The sequence below is a fragment of the Cloeon dipterum genome, chromosome 3, assembly GCF_949628265.1.
Source record: "Cloeon dipterum chromosome 3, ieCloDipt1.1, whole genome shotgun sequence".
Classification (NCBI taxonomy): Eukaryota; Metazoa; Arthropoda; class Insecta; order Ephemeroptera; family Baetidae; genus Cloeon; species Cloeon dipterum.
This window is the reverse complement of record NC_088788.1, coordinates 22027109-22045744: the sequence shown is the minus strand read 5'-3', so window position 1 is coordinate 22045744 and position 18636 is coordinate 22027109. Positions and strand designations below refer to the sequence as shown.

Sequence of the window (18636 nt, the reverse complement as noted above, 5' to 3'; positions counted from 1 at the left end):
TATTCCTTTAAATATCCTGTCGCTTTGCAGAAAATAGAAGCTATATCAATTACTTTAGGATCAGACATGAAATGATATCACCTTGCATTGAGAAAACACAAAATTTATTGGAAGTTTCCACAAACACCTGTCCTTACACTTTGTAATATCTATGCAGATTTTTTCACTCAATCACAAATAAAAGGCTGAAAATTTGACATTCAAGTTTCCGGCGACACTTGATGGAAAATTTGTGTGTCTTAGTTGTACCTCGTCATTATGAGTGAATTACAAAAAGTCAACAGAAATGCCACATACCGCCAAGGCAAAGGGATCACCTTGGCTTTACTACAAACAAGTAGCCGCATTAGAAACATCCACCCAGACATTCTGAATTGAAACTGACTGCCTAAAATCTCTACCCGAAACCGGGTATATAAATAGAACGTTAATTTTGACACAATGATAAACTTGCAGCTTGAAATAAAGAAAACAGTGAATCAATCAATCAAATAACATTTCACCAGGCGCACAATAGTCTTTGTTTCATTATTGGGAATTATCAGTCTGTGCATACAAAACGGCTCGTCTGCACTGTAAACTCATTCACTCAGCACATTCCCAATTTACAGCTCATCGTGGCCACCATCCTGAAACAAGAACAAAGAAAATGTTACGTAATGCCAACAAGGAAAACATGGAAAATTCATAGGTCACACTTGTTAGCCATGCATAATGTTGGTATACCTTATTGTCTTTAGAATCCTTTTTGTCTTTGGGTGATTTTTTACCACCCTTCTTTTTACCCTGGAATGTTTATCATTCAGTTTTTCTTAGTTTCAAGAATACCAATTTAATAAACCATCAAGATGTAATGAACTCTCATAACACTAAACTGAACTCTCTAACTGAACTCTCATAACCCAACTAAAGAATTTAAAAACCATCTCACCTCCTCGCCTGTCTCAGGGGCGTCACCTTCGGCAACATCATTGTCGTCGTCATCATCATCTTCATCTTCGTCATCAGCCTTGTCGGCAGCCTCCTTGGCTTCAGCCTCTCGCTTTTTGCGCTCCTCTTCATCCTGAGCCTCCTTCATCTTCTTTTCTCCCTCCTAGCCGACAAGAAAAACAAACAAATGTAACCAATTTAGCTGCAACAAGGGGGGGGGGTTACTTACAAAGCGTGGCTTCCAGATGTCTTCTGCGTATTTCTTGGCGTACTCGGGATCGTCGGTGATCAGAACGTTGTCAAAGATTGTGCCAGACTTGACCTGCCATAAGTCGAACCCAATACCGCAAATTTCGTCCCTCTTGTACAGATTGGCGTCAGGCTTGTACTCAGGGTTGTCGATCTCAGGGTGAACCCAGACTCCCTGAGCAGAAATAAATTACAAGTTCAATAAAAACCAGATTTAATTACTCAATAGAAATATATGATATTTTAAACGTTTATGAGGAAGATATTTTGATATCTTAGTAAACTGCATTGTAGAATATTGACAATGTTCATCTTCGATATTGAGATGTTGTAAATTAAAAAAATAGCTTCAGATTTTATTTGAATCTTATATTATATGTACAGTATGATAGTAATCTGAAAATAATTAATGATCAAATTTTTATTTATACCTTGTATGCAGGGTTATCGATCTGTTTTGGCTTCCATTCTCCCTTGTACTCAGGGTTGTCAATCATAGGGGGCTCCCATTCACCGTCCATCTCATCATCCCAATCTTCGGGCTTCTTGGCCTCAGGGTCCGGAATGTGCTCAGGCTTTTCCCAGTCTTCGGGCTTGGTGTCGTTGGGGTCATCAATGGTGGCGCGCTCGTCCCAGTCTTCAGGCTTCTTGGCTTCAGGATCCTTGATCTTCTTGGGAGGCAGGAAGTTCCAGTCAGCCTCGAGTTCACCGCCCTCGACCTTTTCGTTGTCGATTAGGACCTCATAAGTGTTGTCAGGCTTGACGACCAGGGTGTAAAGGTGAGTGTAGACATCGTCCTTGCATCTGATTTCCTTGTTAATCAAGTGGTTCTTGCCCTGGTAGCTGAAGATGACGTGCACCTTCTTGGTGCCGGGACCGCAAATGTCAGGGCCGAACATGATTTCGTAGGGAGTGTCGCCGTGCATTTCTGCAGGCTCCAACTTGCAGTCAAAGACCTTGACATAGCCGCCGCCGCAGTCAATGTTCTGCTCGTGCTTGACGGTGAACTGGATGACCAAGGGCTTGCCTTCATTGCTGAAGGGCTTGAACTTGCGGGAGAGGGCGTAAAAACGGGCATCCTCAGAGGTTTGGATACCTATTAAATTCAAAAAAACCCGTTAAGTTAACTCTTAATTTTAAGGCACTTTCACGACGATTATTCTCTCAATCCTACTGCTGTGCATTCTTCACCTCAAATGATTTCTTTTGATGTGCTTTAACTTAAAATCGGTCAAGCCAATTACTGAAGGAACGTGAAAAATATATATTTCAAAATAAAAAATCTTTGCCGTCGTTTCAACGGCGATTAGCTGGTCGGATTTTTGTTTTCAAAAAGATAAAATTAAATCATTTTAAGTGAAGAATATACAGTGGTGAATTGAGTCTGAAATCGCAGTGGAAGTGCCTTAAAATAGAAAGTAACTGCTGGTGTCATTTATTGGCACGGGTGGCTCCGAACAATAAGGGCTTTTGCAACTGGTGAATTTCTAATATTTTATTTATTGGACCAAACCAATTAAATATAATATATAATGAATATATTACTAAAATTGTGGAACGGGAGCTATGAAATATCGGTAAGTTACCTAATTTTTAAGCTGAAAATATATTAGGTTTCATGGGTAGTTTCGAAATTTTTAATGAAGACCAAGAGGTTATGAAATCTAGTTAAAAGCTTAAACTGCATTGCTGTCAAGCTAGAAGATAAATAAATTTCAATTCAAGACACCTATGCCACGACACCACGTATGTAATATCGCAATGCCACATGGCTCTGGTGTCAAGAAAATTTGTTCATCTCTAAATCAAACACAATACAAATGAACTCGAAAATTCAGGGAATTTATGCTACATAGTTGGAAAGTGAAATACTGCCGCTTTGTAGGACACATTCCAGTTTAAAAATGTTGTGGGTGTGAACCGACATTAGGATGAAGCCATAATTATTCGTGGATTCCATACGCACCTTTGTCATTCTCCTCATCGTTGTAGAATTTTCCCGAACTGAGCTTGAACTTTCCAAATTCCTTTCCAGGGTGTTTCGAATAGACCCAGTCCTTTTCCCAAGTATCTGAAACAATTTGAAGTAAGAAAACGTTAGAGAGAAACTTAATTTTCGCTTTCTATTTCAAAATCATTTTGACTTGCAAGAGACAGCCGGTCGTTCAACTTTCGGCGTTGCTCAGTTTAAAGGTGTGAAAAAGGCATCACTTACCGGCCGCGAACTTATCCTCAAGGAAGACGTCGGCGACGGTGGCTTCAATTACCACCAGGGCGAATATTAACTGCAGAGCTAATTTCATTTTCTCTCAAAATTAAGTAAAATATAAGTTTCTTCTTCGAGAGTCGAGCCGGTTTTGTGTCGTTTTGTCGACGTGAACCACACACTCCCCGTCAATGAAAATCAGCAATAAGCCAGATGGACTAACTTCATTGGTCGAGCCTTCTATCCAATCACAAACTCACACGCTCAGTGTCAGAAAAGTAGGAAAGTGCCAGCTTCTGCACGTTGATTGGTGCACAGGACGATGACGTTTTTGGATAAGGAAAATTTGCGGGAAAACTCAAGATCCATCCATGACTTAAAAATTCGGGCAACACTATTATAGCCCGCATTATCATTTTGACGTACATATGTATTTGAGTTGAATAGGTTATAATACTTTTTCCATTTCCGAGTTTTTTACCCTTTCATAGTTCATAAGAACCGCTTCAAACTTAACATTATTTCCCATTTTTCAAATGCTCACTTTTTCATCAATTTGATTGATTTATTAAAAAGCTTACGTTTATACATTGATTAAAATATTATTAAATGGGATTTTTATGAAGCAATTTCATATTTACACGATTACGCTTTTCATTAGCATAACATAATGAGGTAGGTAATTTGCATAATGTAATATAATGGGAGTACATTAAATATGAAAAATTGGCCCCCAACTTTTTCAAAATTGAGAATTTTTATGACAGTTAAACATTAACAGTACAGGAGGGAGTGGATAATGGTTACATAAGACAAAATTACATTTCTCTGCAACTCCAGATAATGCTTTATTTAAAAATTATAACAATTTAATGTCAAAATCACATAACGCTATACCATTTATATCGTGCACTTGAGTAGAAATGATGGCGATAATGAGACGAACATAAATAACTGGTCAACAGCTTCAAATATCATGGAAATAAAAATATCTCCCTGACCACAAATTTCATGCTGTTTTAAAAGAAATTAGGCTACAATTTAAAAGTAAAATTTAAATTGGAAAGATCGAAGCAATCGATCGCTGGCCCCTAAAATGAAAATTAATAGATCAAAGTTTTCCCCACAGTGACATGCTCGTGTAAAAATGGATTATTTACAAACCTAGGTTTAATTGTGACTATATAGACCTGGCAAAGGGAAAACAAATAGCCTAATTCTTAAAAGATATCATTGGCAACAGATAAACAGCAACTAAAACTTGTATCCTCCACCCTTGTATGCAAAAAAGATAATCACGATCCAAACTGTTCGGTGCTTTCATCAATCTTCTTGAATTCATACATTCCACGGCCGTCCATTTGAAGGTAGTACTGAAATATATGGCCAGTAAAATAATCATCTACATACCCAAATGTTCACTGTAATTATTTTACCTCGTGGTGTCTCCAGAGTGACCTTCTGTGGCTCACTGTGAATAGCGTGATGCCAGCTTCTCTGCAATACTGGTACATAGAACCTTCAACGTCAACACTCACAGCGCTGGTGCATTCATCAAGTATGGCAAACTGAGGACCGTGGTAGAACAGCCTTGCCATCTGGACAAGCAGAATTTGAGTTAACCAAAGGGGAAAAAATTCCGCCGATCAACTTACAGCGATCCTCTGCTTCTCTCCTCCTGACAAGACATCTAACCAGTCTGCGATGGCATCCCAACCACTCTCCCGGTTCAAGATGTACGACAGTTGAACCTGCTCCAGGAACTTCTCCAGGTCTGTGTCAGTCTTTCCACTGGCTTTCATTTGCTCATGCGTGTGTGGATAGATGACCTTCAAGTTCGCCACAGTAAATTCCGCAAAATGAGCAGAAAGTGGATCTCACCTGGTCCCTCAACGTTCCAAGGGTCATGTACGGCCTCTGTGGAATGTAGAAGAGTTTTCCCATCTCAGGTTTGGTCAGGGTGCCACCGAATAGAGGCCACAGCTCGCCCAGCGTTCTGAACAGTGATGACTTGCCACAGCCGTTGGGCCCACAAACAAGAACATTCATTCCAGAATGCACTTCAAAGCTCAGTTCTTCTATGAGAACGTCACCATTTGGCGTGACAAGGGGTACACGATCAAACTTGATTATGTTGTCCTGGATGACGAGTCTTCCTGCACCAGGGATCAGAGGCAGTTTACCTTCACCACGGTGAGGTCCACTGCCGTTAGCTGAAAAAATGAAAAATAAGATGGATGGAAATTTTCATATTTAAACATTGCACGTAATATACAAGGCACCTAATCAATCATTAAAATATATTCGTTTAAAACCAAAAAATAAGCTTTAAAATTGATGCGAAATGATGTCAGTTTTGCCTCATTCATGGAAACTACAGAGTTTTAACAAAAACAGATCAAGCATCAAGCCCGTCAAAAAAACTAGTGTAATTTTTGTACTCATAAATGCCAATTTAGTTTGGCAACATTAAGAGAATCCAGACTTCTATAGCCAATTAAAATTGTATATTCAATTCGTTCCTTTAATGATTAACCTTGTGTTGGGACCATCTGGTTAGGCTTCTTTCCAAATTAAGCGGTTTTATATCTGAACTCGTGAAAGTTTGTGATTATTTAATGTTATAAATAGATAACAATGCTGATAATATAGATAACTGCACTTAAAAATGCCACTGAAATTTGAGAAGAGATTAAGTAAATATATTTCAGTACCCACAACAATTACAAAAAAAGCACCAAAAAGTTTATGGTAATAATTTAGCCACTTACAGGCTCCATTAGAGGTGACCATGCTGCGAACATAGTGGCCTTGGTTAAGGTCTAGTAGCACCTGCCTCAATTGCGTTACACGCTGAGTGAAACCTGCCAGGCGAGACATTTCTCTGCCTGCCAGCACCAGTCTTCCAATTGCTTCAGCCAGTTTTACCAACATTCTGCCACTAGTATAGTAGGCCTAAATTAAATTTATAACGAAATTAAGAACAGTAGAGCAAGCAACATTGACCAGCTACCTGCAGTCTCTCTTGCTGCCCAATTGATGAAAGAGCACCACCAGGTGTCAAGAAAGGAATGCTTACAGCATAGAAACCAACCACAGTGGCAATATCTGTAAATATACAAATTACAATCATTAAACCAACACTCGGGTGAACGTTAGAGCTTACATCTGGCAACAATATTATCAACTATTCCCATCACAAATTTGAAGTCCATGAATTTGCGGAGGTGACTGATCTATAATGAGGACATTCTGTAAATCGGAAAATTTTCTCATTGATTTATAAGTTACCAGTTTGCTGTAAGATGCCAAAAGTGTCAGTTTCTCACGACGGTTGCCTTGATAGAAGGCAATTTCTTCAGAGTTTGTAATCACTCGAGAATTGATATAACGGAATTCGCCCTCTAATCTCTGTTCCTCCATGGTGAGTCTGCCTGTGGGTCTTCGAAGGTGAGTCAGGATGACGCCAGATATAAATAGATATATCATCATCAAGGATGGCGTCTGCAGAGCAGAATGGTAATTTAAATGGCTTACACCTCTGGTATTGCTAAAATTTTGGCTAGGATATTATTTTGTACATAATCAAAAAATGAAAACCTAGGGCAGAACAAGCTGATCTTTTCGTTCGAGTAGCATTGCTACAGAGAAAAATTACCAGATGTTTTTTAATTAGCATGAATGCACAAGTTAATAAATAATAAGGGGGCGCATTTAAAACAGTATTCTGCTAGGGGTCACTACTGATTAAATTAATGTGCAGTAGGAAGGCCTTGAACAGACACTTAAAACTAGCAGCGTCATGTAAGTACCTTGAATCCAATATTCATTGTCAATCGGTAGACGTAAATTCCAATGTCCAAAAGTGGCTTGCTGATGTTTGAGTAGAGATCCACAGTTGTATCACAGAACTTTTCCACGTCAACCGTTAGCAATTGGTCCGCATTTGCAATGCGGTTATCCAGGTTAGTCATTTTGTAATATGTGAAGCCACTATGGGAAAAATCGAATTTAAACCAGGGCACTTGAGGTTATTTGAGCCTAGTTACCTCAGGTACTGGTCATAAAGGTGATGGGTTAATCTCGTTCGCATCCGCAGCTTGCATTCTGTGAGACCATATTTCAGCACGTTGTTTACCAGGGAAATCTACAGGAGCCAGAAGTGTTTGTGAACAAACCATAGAGAAATAATTAATATAATATTACAACTTACGACAGGCATGGCTGCAAGGAAGTTGAACAGTCTTACTCTGAACTTCGCCCTATCGGCACCAATGATGGCACTGCAAGGGATAAAATTAGCAGCGTTTACATCATCAACATTGTTTAACTCTCAAATATACCTCTCAATGAGAGTGCCGTTTTGGATCATCCAAAGGTCACATAATGACCTAGCCACCAGGGAAGCTGCCACAAGAGCAAGAAAGCCGGCCTCTGGACTGAACAAACCCGGCACAATTATCTTCCATAGCACCCGCAGTTGTTTAGCAAAGACGGCATCAACATGAGCTTTATTCTGCCCTTTGGATTGAGTTGATTTCTGTTGGGATCAAGAGATAAGATTATCAATAAATGCACATAAAAAGTCTGTGCCGGTTGGGCGAAACATTACCTCTCCAACCACATATCGAATGTTGTCAGTGGCAGGGTTCCTAAAAATAAATTTTATGTAACAGTTACAGCAAAAACATAATTGTGCATAAAAGTGTTAAAAGTACTCAATTGAGATTCGAAGAGCGACACCTTTTTTACCGCTGCTGCTCTATAAAGTCACATAAAATCCAATGAGCACCGCGGGCGCTAGTAATAAATTAACACACGCATAATTTTAAATATTTGATTCGTGAGCATGATAATTGAATAGCAAAATGAAAAATGAGTCAGCTCTTTGAGACGACAAACAGCATAAAAAACGTCGTTCAGCGTTCCCATCGTAAAAAGGAGCTTTTTGTACAGGGACGCGAGCGAGAAATGAACAGGATCTTGTTATCGATGTGTGAGCAAACTGGTTTTACGGAATTGTGCGAAATGTCACAATGTAAATATGTAGTAATAATAATAAGTTGCTAAATAAAAATTGCTTTACCTGGATTTTCTCGCCTTTCTGCTAATGTAAGCCAGCCACAAGAGGACCGACAATGAACCTGCATTTACTACGGTCCTCGAAGTGAGGTATTTGCTCAGAGCAGGGGCCATTGCTTCGTTCGATTTCAAGTGTGCGACATCAAAGCAATCGGATGCAGTTGCAGAGAAACTACTCGCGATAATTATACGAGTTATTGAGAAGGCTAACTTTCTCCTTCTGAAGAACCTACAGCTGCAGAAATCAACATTCGGCTTCAAGTCGCCTTCAGCCAGCCAACTCCCACTCCTCGCTACCCACTACTGCTCAACTTCGCAAGCATGGCAGCCAACATGATGAGATCTCAAAGGTATTGCGAGTCATGCAAGATAAACTGCAGCAAAATGATCAGGAAAAACCTATTCTTGGTACCAAAGACAGCAAGCCGAGTTTACAGAGATCAATGGAAATTTCCATTTTATTTAATTATTTCCTCCCGACATTTTTCATTTACATGACCTAGTCTATCAATAATACTAGAAGGAAAATATCGAGTAAATGAAATTCATGTTTTACATTGGAGTGGATTTTTATTAAGCCTGCAAAAGAAATCTTCATATAAGGAGAAGCAATGAATTGCAGAAATGACTGTAAAAGGTTCTTTTTAACGAGAAAGATAATGAAAAGTGCTGGCTCATGTCTTCTATGACAAGGCTATGCTAATCTTAATCTCTTAGTTCAACTGTCAGGGGCCCATATTTATTAAGGAGTGGTGAATACTATTAAAATATATTCACGACTATAATTGAAACGCTACACTTTTTAGGTGCAATTAAAACGCGCCCAAGGAGCAAAAATCCCGATGAAAAAAATTATCTCCTTTTCCTACTCCTTCTGTCAGATGAGCTAGAACTAGAAGAAGTGCTCCTCCGCCTCCGTCGCCTCCTTGAAGAATCCGACCTGGATCTGCTCCTGCGTCGTGTCTTCCGGTAGCTGTCGGAGGATCGGGACCGCCTTCTTCTAGTTCTCGACCTGTCACGACTGCCCCTTCTTTTACGATCTCTCGGAGAGTTCCTCCTCTTAGGAGACTTACTCCGGTGCCTGGGAGATTTGCTCCTTCGGCTGCCAGAGGAGCTCCTTCGTCTCTTTCTATCTTTTTTCCTATCTCGGACTCTGACTTGATCGCGCTTCTCCTTTTTCCTTTTCTTTTGGCGGGAGCTATGGGAGCTGTGGCTGCTGCTAGAGGATGCGCTGGAGGACCTCGAACGAGACCGCTGTTTTCTCTCAGTCTTGTCAATCTTGGCACTTTTCCCATTCTTCCCCTCATCTGAAACAGAGTAACTCAAACTAAAAACAACCCTTGGGTACAATTGTTGGCACCAGGTGCTGAATTCTCCTTGTTGGCGAGGTGAAAGTCAACATCAAAGACGACACTTACCGGCATTTGAATGCTCCTTAATGCTCTCTACCTGTCTCTGTGGCTGGCCAATATCCGTAGAGTCCTTCACACTCTCAACAGACTCAGCACCTGATTTAACACTATTCAACGCTGCCTTTTGCTCTCTCTCCTTGGCTTCGGCGACGATGGCTGCTATCTCCCTCTCCTTGACGACAAATTCTTGCTGTTTCTTGCGGATGGTTTCCTTCAAATTAAAAACATTCATTTTTATTTCAAATTGTTATGAATAATAAAGAGTTCTCAGCCTCGCAACTTAGCGGCGGTGGCTGGCTGCTCAGTTTAAGTAAAATGGTGACTTAGCATTTTAGCAGAGGCTGACAAAATTATAACCTATTTTTAAACCAATTTTTCTCTGGCACTATTTGATTTTTGACTTTTTGACCAGTGTAACTTAGCCAAAGTCACTGCGTCTGGCGGCCTACCATGTGATACAAATTTGGCCAGCTGGCTGAGACCATTAGGCCTTATTGGTCAAATTTAATCAGATGCCAAGATGACAAAAATGGAAGGGCTGTTCCAATGTTTGATCGTCTTACCTTGATGTCTTCATCCGAGTCGTTGTCGGAGTCTTGCCTTAGGTTTGTTCGACTTTTTGAGGAGTTTCGAGGATCTTCAGTATCCGACTCGGAGCTGGAGCCTTCCGATTCAGAGCCATATATGGCAAGACCTGCAGGGAAAGAGCCAAACAGGCTATGCATAGAGTAACGTCTCATTGAAAATGAAGATCCTTGCATTCATACTTAGCGATTTAGAGAGAAAATAGAGAGAAAATAAAGAGAAGATAGAAAAAAGAAATGAGCTAAAGCATTCATTCATTAACAACACTCCAACGCATTCAAGGATGGACATCAAGAGCGTTAAATACAATAATCAGGAAGGCGCGACTATCAATTAACGCTAATCTCTAGAATTCCTTTGACCGCTCGACTTGCAATGGATTGAAATAAAGATACTCACCCAGGCTAGTTTTGCTTGGGGCTAAAGCCACGTTGTTCTTTGCTGGCTGACGTTTTGCTGAAGCTTTTTGCATACAAACTGTTATGAATAGGGAAAGAGAATCGCAGTGTTGCAATTAGCATAAAACAGGGGATTTCAGCACAAAAGTGGTGCGACTGGTTTAGACCTGGACACTGAAGTGGGGAGTTTATTTCTGAATTTCGCTTGAAATGAGCTCCGGGAAAACACTTCATCAAAATGTGCAAAGTATCCCTGCTCCTTGGAATGGTTTCAGTTCTACCTTTTGTCAAAGCTTTTCTCAAAGCTTCTTCACCCAGTGTTTCAATCTCACTGTTAGTCACTTCTGCAAGCAATTCCGTCATTGTCCTTCTCACACTCAACATCTGTGAAGTTACAAGTGAGAAGGTTGGAAGTGCGTTTAGTTGCTCCAGGACTTACTAATTCCGCGTAACTCAGCATAGGCTTTTCAGCCCATGGAGATTTTGTTTCAGGTTCTACAGGGCCATCATGGAAACGGCGTCTCGGTCTGGGCGTCTGTTCTGGAAGAGTGACAGGCTTTAGCTCCTCTTCCTCTTCTTCTTCTTCACCATCATCTTCTTCAGAGTCAGATTCCTATAGGAGTGTAAATTTTATGTGGAGAATTCCGTAAAGCAGAATAAACATATACAAATTTGCTCTTAACAGGGATGCCGGTCTTCTCAGCCTCCAGCTCCAGAAGCGCTTGCTGTTCCTCCTTGAGTCTCTGCCGCTTGGCTTCTTCCCGCTCTTGCTCCACCTTCTCCTTCTCTTCTCTCTTCTGCTTCTCTCTTTCCATTTTCTCCAAACCTTCCCTAATCCATGAAGGCAAAGTTCTCCTCTTGGCCGCATCTGCCAGCAACCAAGTTATGTGTTCATTTTTAAGTTTACTCTAAGAGCTTTCAGACTTTAAATTAAGCACATTGATCTATTCCTCAGGTTCTGCATGTGCAACAACTATAACTAGCTCCAAAATCATTTTTTAATGATACCTTGTTGTTTATCAAATTTGATGGAATTTAAGTCTGGTTGATATGATCTTTGGGAAATAACAACAACAACTATTTCAGTAAGTTGAAGAGGCGCACTACTCAAATTGTATGCTTTGGTTAGTTTATTGATTTTGTTTTCATATTGCGATTGCATCAGAATTAGAAAATGTATAAATTCATATATAATATATTAATTTTAAAAATTATCTTCCCGCAATTTGTTCAAATAAAAAATTGGAAATACTCATGGTTTTTTCGAATTCAAATATATTATTTCTTTAAAAGGTTGTGCTGCTTAGAATGTCTTCTACTATAAATAAATTTTCCTCTTAATATTTTCGCACAGGCTGGATAATGTTCCAGAAATTTCTAGAATATTCCAAATTAATTAATTTCTCAAAAATGTTGTGTTGCTTAGTATAATCCCCTAGTAGTGGGACTATTTTTCACGTTGCTATATAGATATTAAAGTCTAGCATACCTATCACAGGCGCTGGTTCTTCTTCTGGTACCACTGTAGGTGCGTTTTGCGCAGCATTCTGGAAACGCCGGTCAATCTTCATGTTCTTGCCTTCCCATTGATGCCTTGGCCTGATGAATGGAGCCATTTGATGTTGTCCTGGACCACCCGGCATCCCATCAAAGCCGTGACTGTTGTAACCTGTGGATTTTCCTTTGTTTACGTTTCAGAATAACAAGTCCCTGACACTATCTAAAGTACCTGGAATGTCATAACAACTACTATAGTATTCACCTCTGTTTAAGTCATGACCAGAGGGTGGAAAGCGTCCTTCATTCTTGGACCAATAACCCTGCCTATTCCAGGGTTGCTGCCAGTTGTTGCCATTATTCCATGGCTGACTATCTCCTTGTTCAAGAAAAAGCATAAATATAGTTTTGATTTGACATTTTACTATTTGTTACTAACCTCCTGGGTGAGATAGATCTTCATCCTTGCTGATGTCCATGGGTGCTTCTCCACCTTCCTCTTCCAATACCGTTGATCCCGGAGGAGCAGGTTGAGGTATTGACAAGTGAGGCGGTGGTGGTGCCATGGGTATCGAGTCCTTCATCATGATCCATTGCTGCGCCAATCGGGCCCAATCAACTAATCGGAGAAAAAATAGCGTTTATTTTAGTCGGGAAGAAGTTTAGAATTTTTACCTTGCTCATTCGACATATTCTGGTAAGCTGCTGGGTTAAGCGCCCATTGTTGCGGCATGGGGGCGTTGCCGACTCCTCGAAAACCGGGGTCACCCTTTGCAGGCCACATTCTACACAGATACAAATTTTTATGTGTGAAATCAAGCGTAAAATTTCTGGTAGGTAGTTAGTATTTTTGACGCGTTAAAGCAACACTCTAATTGCAATGTTATGAACGGAAACGAAAAATATAAACATCACATTATTTATGTACCTACTCTCTGTCCGTGCGTCAGTGTCTGTCCTTCAATTGAGACCGGATTGATTTTTGGCTCTGCTCATTGACATTAGTAATAAAGCAATATGAATTATCTACGTTTAGAAATGAAATTGGAGCTAGCAAAATGATGCGCTTGCTTGTGCTGGTCGCTCAAATCCTCCTTCCGAAATTTACTCGAGGTGAGTAGATAGAATGCGTCAATCGAAATTCAATTGTTGCCAACAGCAGAGCATAAGAGGAGGGTGGAGGTATGGAGATGGAGGAGAGCGGAGAATGAAGAGGGCGCTAGGAACCCAGGATAGCAGTACCATCTACCGGGCATTGTGAAAGTAGCCTTAGTCTAAACTCTACAAAACATGGATTCGTCTGACGTGAAAGAGCTTTCCGACTCTAAAAAATCCTATGCTGGGATTCCAGAAGCTCAATTTGTGGTAAATTTCGATTTTTATAAAATAGTTAATTTTGTTTCTTCGGGGGTTGTGTTAGTTTTTGCTCAGTTAAGTTCTGTAGTTTCTAAAAATGTTAAATTCAAAAAGCCACATGCTGAGACGACAGCGGCAACGCCAGAATAATATGTTGTATCAGACTGCCGATGCCGACACAAAGCAGCAGCAGCAGCTTCCTCTAATGGTCAAACTAATCAAATTGAAAAACCTTTGCTGTATTTTAAAGCTTAAACTTACATATGTTCCATCGCAATTGATTCGTTATTATTGATGTGGTAATTCATCTATTATTTATTAAAGCAAAATTTCTTAAGTTGACATTTTGAAACTTACCACAACCGGTTCACGCCCACACCGGCCCACTCAAATTTTATACCTTCAGTTCAAATCTGTCATTTATGTTTCCGCAGGACGATGTTGATGCCTTCATGGCCCAGGAAGAAAACAGCAACGTCCAGCAAGTTCTCAAGCGGCTGGACGAACAACATTCTAAATACAGGTTTATGGAAACAAACCTTTTAGCGAAAAAGAGGAGGTAATTTATTACCTTTCAATTTACATCCATTGTGTATATATGGGCAAATTTAATTTTTTTCTTGCATTTAAATAATCCATTTTAATCATATTTAGGTTGAGAGTTCAAATCCCTGATTTGGAGCAGTCGCTGAGTATGATTAAGTTACTCAAAAAGCAGCAGAGCGAAAACGACAAGGAGGATCTGTCAACTATGTTTTGTATAGCTGAGCAAGCACACATGAAAGCAGCTATTCCTCCAACTGACAAAGTGTGCCTCTGGCTTGGGGTTAGTGTTTTTTTTTTTATTAATTTATGTAGTCTGTTTTCATCAATTGAATTTGGTATCTGAATTCAGGCAAATGTGATGTTAGAGTATTCCTTGGATGGAGCATCTGAACTTCTCACCAAAAACACGGAGTCAGCTAAGCGTAATTTAGGCTACATTGACCATGATCTCAACTTCTTGAGGTAAATAAGTTGATAGTGTAGACTAAATCTTGTTATGTACAACCTTGATTTATTTCACGGAATTGATTGTGTTGCTATGATGCCATTACTGAATAATTATCATTATCTTAATACTCAGGCAAAAGCAGTCTTTTTGCTCGCTTTTTTTTGCTCTTTTTATCCCTGTCCGAGGACCGGGAAGGGCGCGCACTGCACTAGCACGAATGCTGAAACCCGGGTCCCAATAACACCGCGAACGGATAACATGGGCGCACCAGGCCGTACAGGGACCCAGCCCACTCATGGGCCACTTGCCTCCGCACCGAGGACTACATTGAAACGCTAGACATTCGTCCCGTGAAGCCAAATCACGCATGCTGGAAAGGTGCAAACCAGCAAGTAGCGAGTCGGCGCCGGTGCGCCTCCCAGCCCGTTGAGAAATTTGAGCAATTCGAGTCACTAAACTAACCACTTTTTTGCCATTTCTGACATTGGGTAGCCAGTATTAGATCTCCGAACTGCTCGAATACCTCTCATTGCTTTGACACTCCTGAGAGTGCCTTAACAATACGAGCCAACGGGCTGGTTGAGTTTGTTAATGCGATGCAAGATATTTCAGTATTTGGGGGGGGGGGGGTCTGTTACTAGCTGCCCTCTGTAATAGATGGTGGAAAGTTGTTGATTACTCAGAATGCTCAAATAACTTAGTGGGCTGGGAGGCGCACTTGTATCGATTCGCCGCGAGCTGTATTTCGCACCTTTCCAGCGGCTTAAGGGACGAATTTCTGGCGTTTCAATTAAAAAGACCTTGGTGCGGGTAGGCGTAAAGATGGTCACATTGGGCCCAAGGTCTTCTGTGGCCACTAAGGAGGCCCATATTATTAGCTGACATGATCACCTGGAACATGATGAGCTCATAGCGCACGGGATGTGCTGAGCAGAGGTTGTTAATAAGCAGATCCTTTCCATTTCTGGATATTGAGCTAAATAGATTGCAAGACTCAAGATAATCACGCAGGGTTCATAAAAACCCGGGATTTTTACGTTTTGCCCTACCCACGTGGGTTTTATTGGAGGGTAATGTTTTTTTTTGGGGGGGGGGGGGGTTCAGATTGCTATTCATTGCATATTTTTTAAAAACGAAGAAATTTAATCCTCATACCCCGGGACTTGCCAATTTTTCAATGTTCAAAAATGCAGCACTACTTTTTTAGCGTTAAAAAACGGCCAAAAACGTTATTTTTTATTTTCCAGCATTTTTTATTTTTGATACTGAAAATGTTGGGAGCCTTGGATAAAATAGTGGGTTTTATTGGGTTTTTTAGCCTCGTTTAAACCGATAAAACCCGGGTGGGTTTTATCCGGGTTGGGTAAATTCGGAACCCTGTAATCACGTGATATTTATGAAAAACCAGAAGTTTAACGCTTTACATTTTAGGGATCAACTCACAACCACCGAAGTGAACATGGCCAGAGTTTTCAACTGGGACATCAAAAAGAGGCAGGCAGGAAAACAATCTTGAGTGTCTTAAATCGGAACTTGTGTGCTTACCTTTTTGTATTTCCTTTCTTATGAGCAGCAAACTCAATCTGCCATTGGCACTCATAATTTTGTTTTAAGAGGTCGTGCTCTTTAAACTGCACTGCTGGCCATCACTATAATTATGAACTAATAAATTATATCTGAAATTGAAACAATTGTGTTAATGAGTTAAAGAAAACAATAGGGTTTGGCTAGAAAAATTCTTTTTATTCGAATTTTACATTTATATAACTCCTCCATCACAAGAATGTACATAATTATTTTTAAGTCAGTCATTCATTATCAAATTCTCTCCATTGTATTCTAAGAGATGATATTATTTCTCCATAATCTTCCGCGTGGTTCCTAACTCCTTAAACTTAATCGGAGGTCTGGCATTTAACAATAAAAAATTAATCTACAATCCTTAACAAAATCATTACATAGTTGTAGCCAAAAAGGAGAGTACATTCAGAGACAATTGTGTGAGTTGATTTACACTTGAAAGTATGTAGTATGTGTGTTACTCAATCTTTCCCCACAATCAATCATCATCTCGAATTTCACAAATTTTTGGTATTTCCCACTTTGTTTCTACTTTTATATGGCCACGGAAAATATAAAAATGTGTTTTTGATGGTTGTTGTTTTTAACCGTTGATTATTCGATAACTATCACAGCTTAGCTCATTCATACAAAAAGAATCAAATCCCGTGTTAATCAGAGTGTTGGTGTCCATACTCAAGCAGTAACAGGAGATTTCATTTTTGTAATAAGGTACATTATGTTGAGCTAACCCTTCCTCCCTTGCACTCACGCTTTTGAAGGAACATTTCTGCAGTCAACATCCAAAATAGCTATTTAAAATTAGAGCCAATTCGAATCATGCAGTCAAGCATAAATATATATTTTGTGTGTATTGTACTTTGGCTGGTTTTTAGAAAGCCAGCGCTCAAAACAAAAGTCTGTTGTTTCTGGAAGGGTTTATGCTACACGATTTTAGAAATAGTATCTCTTTTTTGATGCATAAGTGTAATATGACAAGTAAAAAAGCATCATCCTCTTTAAACATCACCACTGTCACAAAACGAAGACAAGACAGACTGGTTTCACGAAATAATCAAGACTAAATGGATTTTCAATTCGCCGTGCTCGTTTTTCTAAAGTGATTACAATTGCAAGCAGGCGTATTACTCACTAAATGGATGAAGCGCAGCAGTGATGCGACGAGGAAAGCGCACAATTCAGTAAAAATAAATGACTCAACGATTTTCTAATAAATTGTGTTGGACCAGTTTCTCAAACAGGACCACGCTCTTTGTGTTTTTCCACTCACAAGCCAGCAGAGAATTGGTGTGATTTGAACATGGTGTCAAAAGCTCTGCTGCTTGGATTTGACTCAAGTGAAAAAATAACAAGTAGTGATTCATCCAATTGAGGTAGAGCACTTTACGCTTTTTAAGACGGACATTGTGTTGTGTCACCAACAAATATTGCTGTTTTTAATTTTAGAGGAGAGGCTAACTTCTTGAATGCTCGTTCAAGACAGATTTTGTCGACAATTCTCACGTACTCAATCAATCGATTAGCTACTTCTCGTCACTGAAAGTTGAGTTTTGAGTACATAGATAATTATGCTGTCTTGTGTTTCATCTGCTAAATGCTACGAATTACAAGCCGGAGAGAAGTTAGATGAGAGTACATGTTGCAGCAGAACTATGCGAGTTACAATTAGGTTCAATCGTAATTTTAATGACGGCATGCAGCTTTAAAATTCTCTCCAACTCCTGATACCGACGAATTTTTAAGCAGTGTTTAGAGAAAGGTCCGGGGGGGAAAAGCGGCGTGCTCTCGTTGCAGCCACCGACTCTTAATCAAACTATTAAAAAAAAAGAAAGAAAAGCTTCACTTGCTTGGGCGTGAAAAGCAGCTCAGAGCACAAAAATAATAATCCAGCTTTTACAAAACGATAGAAAATTATTTCACATTATTAATCCAACCTTATCAATGAAAGAAATGCGACGCGTCAAAGGTTGACTTGTGACTGAGAGATGGCGATCGAAGCGGAAGTCGGGCCTAGCCAGTGGGGGCGGGCGCGACGTAACCTCCATTCTCCTTGCTGAGGCTCTGCGCCCTCAGCAAGCGGCGTTGCGCCAGTCCCGACTTGCTGGGGTCGGCGAGCCCAAAGATCTCACTGTTGCGGGTCGCCTGCTGGCGCGCTTGGCTCGCGCAAGTTAGGTGACTCATGTCCATGTTGAGGCTGAAGTGTTGCAGAACCACCCGGTTCACTTCCATGGCACTCTCAGCAAATGCAGACAACTCCTTGGCACTGTTGTTTCTACAAGTAATAATAATGATTTAAACATTGCTTTAGTTTAAATCAAGGGTAGCTCCTAGTTTATCTTTAAAATT

General features: G+C 40.1%; 5 protein-coding genes across 12 annotated transcripts in view; 1 reads left to right on the top strand and 4 right to left on the bottom strand.

Moving 5' to 3' along the window:
* Nucleotides 1-87: 87 nt before the first annotated feature.
* On the bottom strand, nt 88-3579 carry Calr (calreticulin). Of its 2 annotated transcripts, XM_065483790.1 has the most exons (7): nt 3395-3579; nt 3146-3250; nt 1611-2275; nt 1160-1354; nt 932-1093; nt 727-786; nt 88-629 (listed from the first exon to the last, which is right to left on the bottom strand). In XM_065483790.1, exons 1-7 carry the CDS (start codon nt 3480-3482, stop codon nt 606-608), a joined length of 1299 nt encoding a protein of 432 aa, XP_065339862.1. In that variant the 5' UTR covers nt 3483-3579; the 3' UTR covers nt 88-605. The 2 variants fall into 2 exon arrangements, with proteins under 2 accessions (XP_065339862.1, XP_065339863.1); XM_065483791.1 differs by lacking the exon at nt 727-786 and having other exon boundaries at nt 3395-3576.
* A 629-nt stretch (nt 3580-4208) lies between these two features.
* Pmp70 (ATP binding cassette subfamily D member Pmp70) lies at nt 4209-8755 on the bottom strand. The gene is made up of 14 exons (XM_065483899.1): nt 8472-8755; nt 7998-8037; nt 7729-7925; nt 7599-7668; nt 7435-7532; nt 7198-7378; nt 6677-6889; nt 6552-6621; nt 6399-6493; nt 6157-6340; nt 5267-5598; nt 5041-5214; nt 4822-4983; nt 4209-4758 (listed from the first exon to the last, which is right to left on the bottom strand). Exons 1-14 carry the CDS (start codon nt 8579-8581, stop codon nt 4681-4683), a joined length of 2004 nt encoding a protein of 667 aa, XP_065339971.1. The 5' UTR covers nt 8582-8755; the 3' UTR covers nt 4209-4680.
* Nucleotides 8756-9017: 262 nt separating this feature from the next.
* LOC135939336 (arginine/serine-rich protein PNISR-like) lies at nt 9018-13534 on the bottom strand. 6 transcript variants are annotated; one of them, XM_065483652.1, is made up of 12 exons: nt 13288-13534; nt 13035-13144; nt 12799-12978; nt 12592-12738; nt 12352-12543; nt 11531-11730; nt 11302-11475; nt 11144-11246; nt 10864-10926; nt 10443-10573; nt 9886-10090; nt 9018-9774 (listed from the first exon to the last, which is right to left on the bottom strand). In XM_065483652.1, the coding sequence occupies exons 2-12, from the start codon at nt 13141-13143 to the stop codon at nt 9320-9322; spliced, it is 1959 nt and encodes a 652-aa protein (XP_065339724.1). In that variant the 5' UTR covers nt 13144; nt 13288-13534; the 3' UTR covers nt 9018-9319. The 6 variants fall into 6 exon arrangements, with proteins under 6 accessions (XP_065339724.1, XP_065339723.1, XP_065339725.1 ...); XM_065483651.1 differs by having other exon boundaries at nt 13292-13534; XM_065483653.1 differs by having other exon boundaries at nt 12352-12531; nt 13292-13534.
* A 41-nt stretch (nt 13535-13575) lies between these two features.
* mgr (merry-go-round) lies at nt 13576-18126 on the top strand. Its single transcript, XM_065483666.1, has 5 exons — nt 13576-13724; nt 14150-14274; nt 14370-14541; nt 14611-14723; nt 16141-18126. The coding sequence occupies exons 1-5, from the start codon at nt 13650-13652 to the stop codon at nt 16223-16225; spliced, it is 570 nt and encodes a 189-aa protein (XP_065339738.1). The 5' UTR covers nt 13576-13649; the 3' UTR covers nt 16226-18126.
* LOC135939338 (MAP kinase-interacting serine/threonine-protein kinase 1-like) overlaps nt 16432-18636 on the bottom strand; it is a 40027-nt gene continuing 37822 nt past the window's right edge. For both annotated transcript variants that reach the window (XM_065483657.1, XM_065483658.1), the window contains one exon: nt 16432-18562. In XM_065483657.1, coding sequence (XP_065339729.1) covers nt 18301-18562 — 262 coding nt within the window. In that variant the 3' untranslated portion in view covers nt 16432-18300. The remainder of the gene's footprint in view (nt 18563-18636) is intronic.